Genomic DNA, 14,306 nt, shown 5'->3' with positions numbered 1-14,306 from the left:
TCAGATGGCGCAAATAACGTGAAATAGTCCTTACATCGAATAAAAAAGTTCCTTAATCTCTGGATATGGTTATTTCAATCTCTTTTAAGGACATAGGGCCTGATTCAGAGCCGGACGCTCTGACAGAGTGCTCACTCTGAATCAGGGCTGGCCCTCTGGTTATTTTGAGTGGCCTCCCGGCCGCTCGCATAGCTGTGGGTGAACACCCACAGCTATAGCAGGCGGCCATGATGATGGTCACGATGGTCAAGACCATCGCGACCATCGGGCTTGTGATGAGACCCTTGTGGTAGGGTCTCGTTGCCGCAAGCCCAGAGCCGAAATCACTCCCACTGACATCACTTGTGATGTCAGCGGGGCCGGCCCCAGACGGTAGGCGTTCCCATGGGAACACCTCCGTCTGGCCAGCCACGCCCCCGGCCCGCCCACCAAAGGTGGCGTGCTGTCACTCAACATCGACAGCACGCCCCCTTTGGTACGAGACCCAGAGCGACGGCTTGCCCGTCGCTATCCGGGTCTCGCGCATGCACACGACAGAGCCGGCTCCGTCGTGCGCATGCGCACTGGGCCAACGTCGACCCGCTTGCGAGTGCTCAGTGCTCACGAGCGGGTCTGAATCAGGCCCATAGATCTTTCGCCATATACACTCCTTCTTCAATGAATTCCTCAATGATTTGTATAAAAAAGAAGAACACAAAACATGGTGCAATATAGCCAAAATGTTTTTTGGGAAAAGGTTTATTTATCACATCACACTCACATTGAAAAAAACTTTAAATCACATATAACCATATGGGGTATAAAATGGGGTGTCAGCTTGCTTCTCTCATCAATATATTACCCTCCCAGATGGAATAGGGTTTTGACGCTCAGAGTTCTAGGATTCTTCCTCCTCCTTCAGGCAACAGAGATGATGTCAGCGAGTCCCCATACAATAAAACAGTCACCACGCTTAAAGCTTTTCGGACATCCTGTCCTTCATGGTGACCTGGCTTCCATAACACATATACAGTATCTACCTAAACTAACTGTCCTAGAAATAGGTGGATCGCATGGTGGAACGCACTTCAACTTCCGGTTCCGGGGATTAATGGAACGCATCAAGACCTACTTCCAGTTCCGGTCGCTTCATGATGACGTCACTTCCATCTGCGCCACGCGCCGGGAAGCAGCGCACGTTGTTTAGACTGATTGGGGGAGTGTCTCCCTTATTAGTTTATTAGAAGCTCCTTCTGGAGCTTGTACTTTCTGCATTGTTCCCTGGGACAGATACTATAGATACTCCCTCCAGGGTCCCTTGCGGCTCACACATATGCTGGCCAGCGGCCGCACATGCGCAGGATCCTGGGTCATAGTCCTGGAAGTCCTCTCATAGCAAAGGACAGCTCTTATCGGAAGAACTGTCCTTTGAGATTTTAAACTTAATTTTGCTCCTCTCAGTGATGTTTGGGAAGATGGCTCCATGGAGGAGGAGGGACCCACTTGCTGGAGCAAGGTAAAATACCCGGTTGGGGGGCTGCTCAGATGAGGGGGCCTGCTGCACACTGGCCGCCTTGGACGTATATTCTATTGCGTCTGGAGATTCACTGCTGTTTATTGTAGAATACCTTATTTATCAGTATACTAAGAGTGAGATGTTTGCTATATTGTTCAACAAAGATTTAGGCCCAGATTCAATTAGCAGCAACAAAACGTAAACTTAACGCCGGGGAAGTGTTCGCACTTTTCGTTAGTTATGGTGCAATATTTTCACTTCTTTCCGCAATGCATGCTCCCGTTTTTCGCCCTATCCAATTACAACAGAAGAGAAAACGCATGTGTGCGATAATTGCGCATGGCGAAACTAGCGAAAAGTGCAGCACATTTTGGGGCAATCAGTATGTACCCCATAAAAAGACTAACTGACATAGGAATTCAATATAGAAGTGTATTAATGGCCGTAATAAAGGTATTTTGGGTTCTTAAATTGTGTGAAATGGCTGTTATATGCATATTTGCATAAGGGTTGAAAATTTATAAAAAGCAATATTTTGGGGATAAAATAATTACTGCAGTTAAATTGGGGGTACATTAGAATGGGTGCTGGTATATTTTTGTGTCTAAAAAGTGCAGTTTCAAAAAAAAATTAAAAATACACCTGCTGCAGCCACCTGCAATCCTAAAAACACCTGTCTCGTCCATACAGCACCCCAAAATACCTGACCCAGTACTTTAAACCCATTTTCCAACACTTTTTACATTTTCACCCCAAAAATTCTGTCATTATTAGGGGAAATTAGCTAATTAAAAAATATTTTTTTTCTAATTAGCCATTAGGGGGTGTCCAAAGAGTACTGAACCAAATCCCCACAGTTTTAGCCAAAAATAGGGATTTTGCACTTTTTTTCACCCACTCTGAGATGGTGAAAACTTTTCACCAATTTTTGTCTATGGAGTTTTCGTACACAGGGGATAACTCCGGGAATAGGATTGCATGGTACGCATTTAAATGCGAAAAATTTGCACATGTGAAAACTATTCGCAAATCGTAGCTTTTCGAGTCTAATTGAATTCCCCATTAATTGAAAATACTCTGTAGTGAATATTATTAAATGATTTGTTACTGTATGATCAAATGCAAAAACAAATATTTGGAGTGGGGTCCTATCCCCTAAGCCCCACAAAGGATCTATGGTAACGTTACAGACCATGAACCAGCTTCAGTGGTTCACCGGAATTTGGAGTATTAAGGTGCTGCCTGCACGAGATTTGCTTGATCCTAGTCATTTGGATGGACTGGCCAGACATAATGCTTATTATTAACACTGTATGCTGTAAGGCAATTCACTTCGTTTTTCATAAAGGGTAAGTCTGATCACATGAGATATTTGCTTCCTGTATTTTCATCTATAGGGCAACTAAGGTGTCTAAATAATTATACTGTTCTTCCATTCAAACATTCTTGAGAAACCCACAATTTGCAGATGTGACAAAGCTTTAATGCATATATGTCAGCATATAGAAATGTACTGGATCCTTGGGGAAATGATTGTGTGTACGAGAAGCTCGTCTCCTTATTTCTAGTGCTGACTACGGCAGTTTTAAAGCATGTAACTAAGAGGGAAGGTACATTTAATTTGGCTCTGCAATTTCAGCCTCAGGATTCAGTCCATTAACCCCTTCCCTATCGAGCTACAGACCCTAGAGAGCAGAGGGCTGGCTGATTTAATTTTAGTAAGAGATCATTTAAAAATAATCAAAGACAGAGATTATGCGCTGTAGGAAAATGTGTGTTATTAAAAATGTCAACCATTTGCCTGTTTGTGAAGTTGCATGTAAGATACCTGCAGTGGAAAATGAATTGCTTCACCTGTTAGAGAAAAAAGGTCATAAAATATATATTTTATAACTTTTTTGCTGAGAAATTTCAATTCGCTGATAATGATAAGCATTTTAAGGTCTGTCGCCCTAGCAACCCACTGGAATCGTTGCTGGAGAAATACATGGAGCTCAGTGACCCTTCCCCCACTCACAGGTTATTATAAAGAATAATACAGCTTTTTTATGCAAGGGTGGCATTCTTCCAGTGCTTCCTGGAGGATAAATGAGAACAGCTACCGCACATATCAAATTCAAACATTCAGCTAGAATTTCACATCACACAAATGGCTCCTCTCCCAGTATAAAAATACCAATTAACCAGGAGACAGGACACACTTTCTATTAGAAGCATTACAGAATATCCCCCTGCCTAACCAACACCTCCCCGACATAATTCATTTGGACCTAAGTAGAGACTGTACATTCTGATCTACTGGTTCAACATCTGCTGCGGAAAATCACTATAATGGATATCTGTCAATCCCCAATCCTGTAACTAAAGTTTTCTGATATTCTTCATAAAAATGGGACATTTATGAAAACTGTTGCACGGGAACAATGTACTGCAACCCCCAGCAACAAATCAGATTCAGTTATTTTATTTTCAGTACATACCTGCCAAAATGATTATGTACTTTACAGCTACACTTTATATAACATGTCGTTCAGTCTAAGCCAGCGCAGTGCTTGGATATTTCAGCAGGCCACAGGAAGGGGCACAACTACGCCCTCTTGTTTAGTTTTTACCAATAATGTGCACTGCCATTGTGGTGGACACAGTTACACCTCCCCTGCACTCCTGGGTCCCTATGGAGATGTAGCTTTGTTGCCTCTGGACCAAGACAGCTTGCCATCCATTGATGTTACTAAGAATTCCTGATTGTACCAACAAATTCTAAATGAGAAAGTTGTTCTTGTAGCAAAACAACCCTAATTTCACAAGCCAGTATAAAACAAGTGTTTGAACAAAATATATATCCAATTTTGGAATGGACAAAGGGCCTGATTCAGCAAGGAACGCAGTTGCTAAAACACACGCAATAGGCCGATTGTTGTGTACTGCGCATGCGTACGCATCGCAGTACGCGTGTGCGAACTAGCCATTGTGATCAGGACTGCGATCGTGGTGATTACGCAGACCCATCGCAGAATAATTGACAGGAAGTGCCGTTTGTGGGGGGGGTCAGCCGAATGCAGGCGTGCCAGTGCGTTTGAACGCCGTTGCATGTAGGGGCGCAGAGAGGGGTGGAGCTGGTACAAATTACCCGGGCACGGGCTTGCTGCAGGGGCCTAGCGGGGGCCCGGGTCTGGCACTGCTCCCTCTTAAGTCACAGCAGCCCAGCTGCACTGGGAGACTGCTCGTTGCAGCTAAAGCAGCAGCCGGAGCAGTCTCCTATGCCTATGAGGGAGCGATCACACTGATCGCACTCCCCATTGGCTGTGTGTTGTGCTGAGGGGCACACAGTGCCCCCCTCCCCGGCGCACAAGGCCACTTTTTTTCTAAGGTGGCGTGGCCACTCCTCCAGTGATTAGGTCCCGCCCCCTGTCACCTGCGCCCGGTGCGGCTCTCGTTGGCCCTGGTTGCATGGGCGTGCATAAATAAGCCCCTGCGAGGCCTTACGCAGCCTGAGGCCTCATAACGTGCGAGGAAGTAAGCAATTTCTGAGTAAGGTCTGACCTTGTGCAAGTGTGAGTGAGGCTGCAATGGTACTCGATTGTACCGATATTTTCGCAGTCTTACGTAAGGTAAAGTGTGCGTCCTTATGTAGTGCTGTGGTGGCATTGCGATTGCAATGCATTAGCATACTATCGCATTTGAACTGTGCGTAATGCATTCGCAGTTGCGTTCCGTAGTGATACAGGCCCAAAGTTCCTACATTAATCCAGTACAAATATTGTGGCAGGACCTGAAACAGGATGCAATAACAACCAACATCCATGAGTTGAAACCGTTCTGCATGGAAGAATGGACCAATATTCCTTCAAGCTGATGTTCGAGACTGATCAACAATTAGGGCGGAATTCAGTTAGGTGCAAGTTTGGTCCCGCGGGGCGAATTCACAGCAAACTCGCAGTGCGAATTAAATTTGCAATTCAATTCCAAACTCGCATTTCTTTTTCAGAGTAAATTTGCCTGTTTTTGTTGCACTCCCATGAGCAGGTGAAAAGGTAGGAAAAATCTTTATTCTAAGGTACAAAAATGTTGGGACTTCCCCCCATAATGACTAATTAGGCATTTGGAAGTTTTCAATTAGCTTAATTGGGCCAATTCTTACATGTCATTTTTGGGGTAATAAAAAATTACTGGCTTCAAATTACCCCAAAATAAGCTTTTTAGCTAAGTAATGCACCCCAAATTTAATGAAAGTATTTATTTTGGCGAAAAAATAATTGCATTTCTAATTTTTTTTACATTATTTTTAAAGTTACCTCAAATTCCCCCAAAAACATTTTTTCTACTTTTTTTTGCATTTTCCGTTGAATTCCTTTGTATTTAATTCTACAGCTTTTTACATGATTTGACTTTTTGTTTAAGAAAATGAACAAATCAGTCATTTGACACATTTTAAAAGCATACGATACTTTTCCTTATGACCAGTCTTCTATATTATTCTGCTAATGAAGTTGTCTGTTTTGGGGTCCATGAAGGTCTTCCCACTTTTCCATGCTATTTTCCCCAGTTCGCTTTTTGGACAGAATTTGCACACTCTTGCTGCGAGTAGTGCGAATTAGCATTTCTAATTGAATTGTGCATATCTCGGGTGCGTGCATGAAGGTGAAGTGTGCAAATTTAAGGCGAATGCAAATGTAACGCTTTTTAAAAGCTTTCACCTAATTGAATTCCCCCCAGTAGACATTTCATTGAAGTCATCTTTGCTACTCAAGACAGTCACAGCTGTTATTTAAAGTTTATATACTTATTCCAACAAACAAACTTTATGTTGGATCATTTTAAATAATTAATGTATGATAAAGTATATACTTTTATTTGTTATTTGATATGTTTAGTTATCTTTATATGTTTGTATGAGTTACATGAAGATAAACACTTATGTAGTTAATCTGCAATTTCTAAAGAGTCCACAAATCTTTAGTTATATTGTATATACAGGGCTATGACCTTCTATGGAAAAAATACCAGCTATTATACCTACAATACCTGTTTACCATATAGATAATATTTATTTATTGTCCCATTTTGTCAGCCATACTAATAAAATACCAGCCAGGTTTTCTTAAATGCAGCTGTTATCTGAACTGGCAGTTTCAAATACCGTCATGTCTACTTACGACTAACTAAACCAACCTAGCAACCATGGGCGTAGCTATAGTGGGTGCAGTAGTGGCATGACTATGGGACCCAGTGGCTTAGGGGGCCACGGACCCAGGCCAAATAGTTGTCTACCAGGTTCCTGAAATTAGGGGCGTATCTATAATGGGTGCAGGGTGTGCGGGGCAAACGGGCTCCCGGGTCCAGGGGGTCCACACTGCACACCCTGCACCCATATTTTAAATACTCACTTCACTGGAGTCCCACGTCGGCAATGTCCATGCTGAAAAAAAATCACCACCGGCGTTTTGCGCATGCGCAGTAAGGAAGTCGCCAGGAAAATGGCACGGTGGCCTGCGCATGTGCAGTAGACTCTGGGCACTAGACTACTAAACCTGGTGCTTTTAGACGCGTTAAATATTAATGGGCGCCCGAATGGAGAATCAATTTGATTGCTCTGTCGGGCGCCTATTTGTATAGATGCCCAGCGGAGGAGCACAAAACAATTAATTTGCCCCCTTAGTAACCAAATCTTAAGAAAGTGTATGATAAAATATCAACTAGTATAAGGTGGCAACATATGTTTCTTATAAGAAAGAAACAGTTATCAGCAAAAAAAAGTTACACATGGGGAGCAATAGTCTTCCAGTACTCTTTAAAGTATCCCAGTTATTGGTTAGGATAAATAATATATGGTACCATCTATTTGTCCACCCGGGTGGTGATATCATTATTACCAATGGTAGTTGTCTGAAAACAGGAGAATTACTGTACCATCTATCAGCGCTGAAGTATTGTATGCAGCCACCAGGGATTTATGTCGCTCTCAGTGAATACTGTTACACGGCAAATGATGAGGTCGCACCTATGGCCAAGGGCGTCAAACAGGAGACAATGGAAGGCATTTGCCTTTGGGTGCTAGCCCTAAAGTGGGCACACTGGCCTCCTCCATGTTCCAGCTTCTGCTTTATGGGCCCCAGAACAGGAATAAGCAGTGAACCCAGAGGACATGTGAGACAGCCCTTCCCTCTCCCAGGGTCCCCATAATGTAAGCTGGTCTCTAAGGACGGATCTCCAGCAAGGAAACAGCACCAATGTACAGTATATAAAAGAGGGCAGGGCAGAGGCTGGAGTGCATGGCCCCTCCCTCCTTTGTTGGTTCTTCCTCCTCACACACTCAGGACTGTGGAAGCAGCAAAATAGCAAGAACGGAAGACCCTTAGAAGGAGTGACTGCGTGCTGCTGTGGTGTTGCAAGTGAATGCAGGGGGAGTAGAGTGTGTCTGGGTACTGCTGGGGTGTTAGTAGTGAATGTGGGTTAGGGGGAGTGCTGTGTGATTGCTGCTGGGACTGGGGAGTTCGTAGTGAATGCGAACGGAGGAGAGCATCAACAACTATCTCGCCTCCAGACTCCTGCTTGCGGCTCTAATCTCAGAGCAACCTCGAGGGTCAGGGCCGGATTGAGGGCCACATGGGCCTGGAGCTGAAAATGATCAAGGGCCTATTAAGAGAAGCAGATGAGGTGTGACCAGGGCTGTGTGGTGTGGCCAGAGCCACATAGGAATATACACCCTCTATAATCTCAACACCAATGTCTCCATAAATATGTAAAAGAAAAAAATGCTGTATTTTGTGAGGTAAATAGAAATACAATTTTTGCAGATGGTCAGTCAGCATCATGCTGTCATGATGATGGGCCTATTTTTATTTGGAGGCCTGGAGCTGTAGCTCCATCCGCCCCATTGTTAATCTGGCCCTGCTTACAGTTGTCAATGATAGACTGCCCTCCTCTACAAGATCATCAGAGTTAGTATGCTTTTGCATCAGCCATCAGCGGGCGATGAATCATGGTATTTAGCCCAGCAGTTGGATAACAGGAGCTGATAAAGGTGCTGCTCCGTCCCTTCTGATCCCAGAGTGCAATGATACTGATGGGCTGCTAGCAATAAGCCATGGTGAATGTAAGAGCAGCAACATGTTTCGTCCACTACTGAGGACTCATGCTGTTGTGAAAACTGTTCCAAGTATCCCAAAGTAAATGGTATTTTTTATCAAGTTATCCTGTAAATTTGTGATATATACATTTTTTTATATAAACCACATATGGTTAGCATGGCAGAGAGAGGATGAAGAGCTTCTTTTCTTCCATTTACCTGCTAACATCAAATTTAATTATTTTAAGTTCATCCAATATCTCCCCCTTGACCAAAGACTTGTATTTTTCACATTCAAGACCCTTCCTGAAGAGCATATAGTGGAGGACAACAGAATGCACACCACAAATACAGTAGATTTGTTTTTTCACTAGGGCAATTATCTGAAGCACCCAGTGGATTACAGGGAACATGCCTACTTCCCAGTCTATGAAGGTGTACCTGCAATCTAAATGTGCACCTAGGTTTGTGGACATCATAGTCAGTGTAACACTGACATGGAGGAGCAGCAGCTGATACCTTCACATGTAAGATACTGTTGGCTGCTTCTTCATATCAGCATCTAGTGCACTTTGTGGGGCTTTAAAACTATTGAATGACTGTCATTATGTAACTCATTTTTGTTTTAGGTGCCCCCTATCCATTGGACCCTAGTCAACCTACCTAGGTTCAACTAAGAGTAGAGTAACTCCATATGATATATGACATAAATCATTTTATATGCATGGAGTGGATTAAGCACCAAGACTGAGTCAGGAAGCACTTTCCAGCATTTGGCAGTTAAAAGGTGTTTTCTAGGTTGGGCATATTTCTTGTGGGTGCTTGGTGGGGGTGGGGTTATGGGTGTGGATTTATATTTGTGTATCTGTTGTGATAAGGTTTCTGCCTCTTTTTCATTTGGAAATTCCCTCCTTTTCCCCTGTTTTAGTTGTCAACTTTGGTTGTGGATGTGGGAAAGAACACTAGTATTAGCTATCTGGGGGTAGTTCTAGAGGTGTTCTCCCCACCAATCTGTGGGTTAGGCTGATTTTACCCTACTGGGGTCAGCAGTAGCAGCACTGGTCCAGCTGGGGCTTTTTGAGTTATTGGGAGGGTTGTTTGGATAAATTGAGTTTTTCAGCCCCACATTGGCCCCCATCTAGGTCTAGAGTTGTTGGTGATGGGCTGGCAGTTAGCCCCCATCTAGGCCCTGAGTTGTTGGTGATGGGCTGGTAGTTGGCCTCCATCTAGGCCTTGAATTGTTGGAGTTGGGCTGGTACAGTAGTTGGCCCCCATCTAGGCCTTGAGTTGTTGGTGATGGGCTGGCAGTTGACTCTCATCTAGGCCTTGAGTTGTCGGTGATGGGCTTGCAGTTGGCCCCCATCTAGGCTTTAAGTTGTTGGTGATGGGCTGGTATTTGGCTCCCATCTAGGTCTAGAGTTGTTGGTGATGGGCTGGCAGTTGGCCCCCATCTATGCCCTGAGTTGTTGGTGATGGGCTGGTAGTTGGCCTCCATCTAGGCCTTGAGTTGTTGGAGATGGGCTGGTACAGTAGTTGGCCCCCATCTAGGCCTTGAGGTGTTGGTGATGGGCTGGCTGTTGGTCTCCATCTAGGCCTGCTTATTTTGTGTTTGCAGATTTATTGTTGTATTTGTAAAAATAAAGTCGACTCATTTTTAACCACTATTTAAGTCCTCTGTGTCTTTATTTTAGTTAATTTTGAGCTCTGATAAATGTTGGGATGGGCAGGCTGACATCAGCTGTTACTGCATTTATGGCTTCCGCAGCTATTCCATTCCATTAGTGCCACCCACTATAGTACGAGTCAAACATCAGCACCCAGCCAAGTGAGACTGAGCAGTAGTTGAGTTAAGTTAGTGTTGGCTATGGGACCGAAGAACTGTTTTGCTTAGTAACTGAATAGGTAAGTAAGATAATCTTGTCCGCTGGACCACTATTAATATGCAGCCTATGAAATCTTTAGGTGCAGTTGACATTAGTGCCTCAGAGATGTCACAAGTTCATAGTGAATAAATTGTGTGCATGCCTATTTGGTTTATTTAGCCCATAAAATCCCTGCCTCTGCTCTGTGTGCAGACAATGGGTGCTGCAGACAATGGATGCACTTAATATCATCCCCTTGCTGTCAGACAGAGTTTTGCATACTAAACTGCAGCACCATCTCTCCAATCTGTTACACAGTCCTTTATCTTTGATAATTCGGTAAGGTTTGCTGTGCATGCATTTCCACTGCTCAGATACTAGAGATTCAGTCTTACTAATGCGGCAATAAAGTTGAGATTTGATCAGTCCCAAGGGCCTGTGTAAAATGACCCATAGGACCTTCACAACTTACATTAAGCTTGCCTGCTAAAGGAAGGGGAGGGAGAAATGTACTTGCCCTTGAGGTCATTTCTCGCCAATGATAACAAAAAAACATGAAGTTACCCAGGGAAAGCATTGGCATTTTACGGGGATATACAGTGCCACATAAACGATTTGTAACATTTAAAACTATTATGCCCTTGTCAAATGCTGTCCTACCTTGTACCTCCCTTGCTGCTGGGATCTTCATATATTATTGATGACTGCTCTCTAGGATCAGTTTGCTGCCTGTGGCAGAGGCAGAGCTAGGCTGGAACCACACAGAGTTAGTATAGAGTTGTTGTATGTCTAACATCTTACCACAATGGAATACATAAAACGTGCCTCCGTTCTTTATGGCATCTAAGGTCAGTTAGGTACGGATGGACGACAAGCTCCAATGTGGCAAGAAATGATCAAGATCTGTTTTCAGAGGAATAAGCAGCTTTTAAAACCAAGTGCAAAGAAGAGATGTCTGTCTGCAGTAAGAAGAGGACATAGATCCGACTTTTGGACAGAGAAAACCTGGTGTATGGAGTGGTGACCTCGTCCTCTTTTCTACAGTGCTAGGAGCAGCGTGATTTCATTTCTCCAAGCTGGGACAAAGGTTTCTTAAGTACCCAAAGCTAAAGAATGCCAATTCAGATATTTTGTACATTGTCTGTATCTACAGACAAAGAGCCTAAGCATAAGAGAGAAGCTGAAGAGGAATCTGAGCAGTTCAACTTAGTTGAGGATAATGGTGTAATAGAGGCTGCTGCCTTTGCCAGCAGCTGCACCCTCCATGGACTAAATCACATCATCACTGAAGGACCCTGGGGAGCTCGACGTGCTGTTTGGACTGCAGCCTTTCTCCTCTCCCTTTTTCTCTTCCTGTCTCAGGTATGGGATCGTGTGGCTTACTATAGATCAAGTCCATATGTTACCCTAGTCGATGAGGTGGTGGCCAACTCATTGGCCTTCCCTGCAATTACTTTCTGCAACTACAACCGCTTCCGACCTTCTCAGCTCTCCGGCTCTGAGTTACTTTACCTGGCTCCCCTAATAGGCCTCCCGGAGGATAGGGATGCAGACATTTCTTTTGATACACCTGGATATGGATCATCTGATTTTTCAGAGATCGTTGATCGTTCCTCTCATCAGCTCAGCGACATGATGCTGGACTGCAAATACCAGGGTAGAGAATGTGACCCTGATTACTTTATCCCGGTAAGTCAATACCTCATTTTCAATGGACGCATGGTAAGCAGAACCAAAACCTATCATTGGTATCCTGTTCAGAGTTTGAGATCCTGTACGCTTGCCTCTTCAATAATAAATGACTCCATGTTATAATGAATGTATGTCTCTGAATCATAATCTATCATTCCAAACTTTGTGATGTATGGAGTTTGTTATTTTTAAAATTTCACGGTATGTGATATATGTAATGGTAATATTGCAAGGGAATAGCAGGCCCCTTGCTTAACAAAACTGTAACACCAAGGGACAAACATTGATAGAGTGAGCAAGATGAAAGTCTTCATCTGACGAGTTGTTGCCATTAAACATTTATTTATCCCCTGGTATAGATATGGGAGAATATTATTATTTGAGGTATTGCTAAGGATTTCTACATTTATTAGGTTGTGCTAACGGCGTGGGGCTGCACACATTGAGTGCAATGTGCGGAAGTAATCTAATTACCTGTTGAGCCACAAATGGGGATTTTTTTCCTATATTAGAGTGAATTGAGCAGAGTAACATTATTAAACCAATTGTTTTTCAAGAGGATAATTTCTAAATGTTGAAATAGCGGGATCACTATATTATGTGATGATAAATTTTACTCATTCACTACTGAATATCTGCAATAAAATGTTCATTTTATTTTAATTTATTTTAAAAAAATAATGTTCTTTCTTTTAATTGAAGATCTATAAAGAGGAAATAAAATGCAGTATAAATAAATGCGGTACTAAAACATGAAGTCACAACAAATAGGAACAATTAACATATGGTACTAAGAAATGATATGGCTATCAGTGCTACAGACTACGGGGCTTATTCACAGTTGTACGCTGGAGACATAGTTTCGCAGATGGACACTTAATTCTGATCTGCACAGGAGCAGGCGCGGCACTGCGCATATGCGGATCAGGTCCTGCCATGCCGCTCACAGTGCCCCAAAGGCCACAGTATGATTGACATACCACTAGTGTTTGTGGATGGCGATGGGCAGCGTTCCAGAAAATGCGGACATGCCGAAGTTACTGGCGCTTCTCTGGCCCAGGCAGCACAATTTCACCAGACATCCTGAGTAACCTTAGGGTTACTCATATTACTGATTTTCATGCAGTTAATACGAGGCTACGTCCTCAGACTCAACGGCAGGACAGAGAAGCCAGCAGGAGGTGCTATTTACACAAGGTGCCTCCTGCAGCATTAGCATATGTTAGCACAACCGCTGCATACAAAGACACAGCCGCTGCATACTATTTGCATACAACTGTGATTCTGTCCCCATGCTCCTTATCCAACTAGCGTCAGATGATTCTCTAGGTGTCTGCTTATTACTAATGTTTGGGGAGTACTTGCCTTTAAAAGTTGTGTGCATGTAAAACCTAACCCAGTTAGAAAGCACAGCAAGGATTATGTTAAAATCCCAACTGAATTCAGCACAGACGGTGTAATGGTTAGCGTTACTGCCTCACAGCACTGAGGTCATGGGTTTGATTCCAACCACAGCCCTACCTATGTGTAGTTTGTATATTCTCCCTGTGCTTGCGTGGGTTTCCTTCGGGTACTCCGGTTTCCTCCCACACTCCAAAAATATACTGGTAGGTTAATTGGCTCCCCACACAAATTAACCCTCATGTGTATGTGTGTGTGTGCATGTGGTAGGGAATATAGATTGTAAGCTCCACTAGGGCAGGGACTGATGTGAATGGCCAAATATTCTCAGTAAAGCGCTGCGGAATATGTGTGCACTATATAAATAACTGTTAATAAATAAATTAATCTATGTAGTGTAGGACTCAGGACTGGCCAGTAGGGGTTGGTGTGAGTTTGTCAACTTAACATGTACTGCAGTATGTAGGACTAACATCCCCTGTTTATAATAGAGTACAGCTTGAAGCAGCCAGAATAGCGCTTATAGGGACTGATGGCGAGTCGGACGCAGCCGCTTCCATGTCTGCACCTATTGGCGGTCGCCCGTCTGCGACTTTATGCTAATGCCGCTGCAAAGTGAGAGTGTGCAAGAAATGAGACACGCGCTGTCAGCATACGTAGTTGCTAAAATACAGATTGGTGAGTCCTTAGATGGCACCATTGGTCGTACCACCGAAACTTGCACCAACCCTATTATGTGCAGTTTTTCCGTCCGCTTATGTGAGTGGTTGAGCATCAGTATACGCAA

At 43.6% G+C, this 14,306-nt stretch overlaps 1 protein-coding gene across 5 annotated transcripts in view; it reads left to right on the top strand.

Moving 5' to 3' along the window:
* Positions 1-14,306, top strand: part of ASIC1 (acid sensing ion channel subunit 1) — a 253,922-nt gene that overhangs the window by 153,855 nt on the left and 85,761 nt on the right. Inside the window, exon 1 of one of the 5 annotated variants that reach the window (XM_088469133.1) lies at positions 11,540-12,115. The exons of the other annotated variants lie outside the window; for them this stretch is intronic. Within the exon in view, the coding sequence (XP_088325259.1) occupies positions 11,540-12,115 (576 nt within the window). Of the gene's footprint in view, positions 1-11,539; positions 12,116-14,306 lie in introns of those variants that run through there. 5 annotated transcript variants of the gene reach the window in all.

The sequence above is a fragment of the Taudactylus pleione genome, unplaced genomic scaffold (assembly GCF_031769625.1).
Source record: "Taudactylus pleione unplaced genomic scaffold, aTauple2 ptg000089l, whole genome shotgun sequence".
Classification (NCBI taxonomy): Eukaryota; Metazoa; Chordata; class Amphibia; order Anura; family Myobatrachidae; genus Taudactylus; species Taudactylus pleione.
The sequence above is the reverse complement of the archived record's forward strand: the minus strand, read 5'-3'. Positions and strand labels throughout refer to the sequence as shown.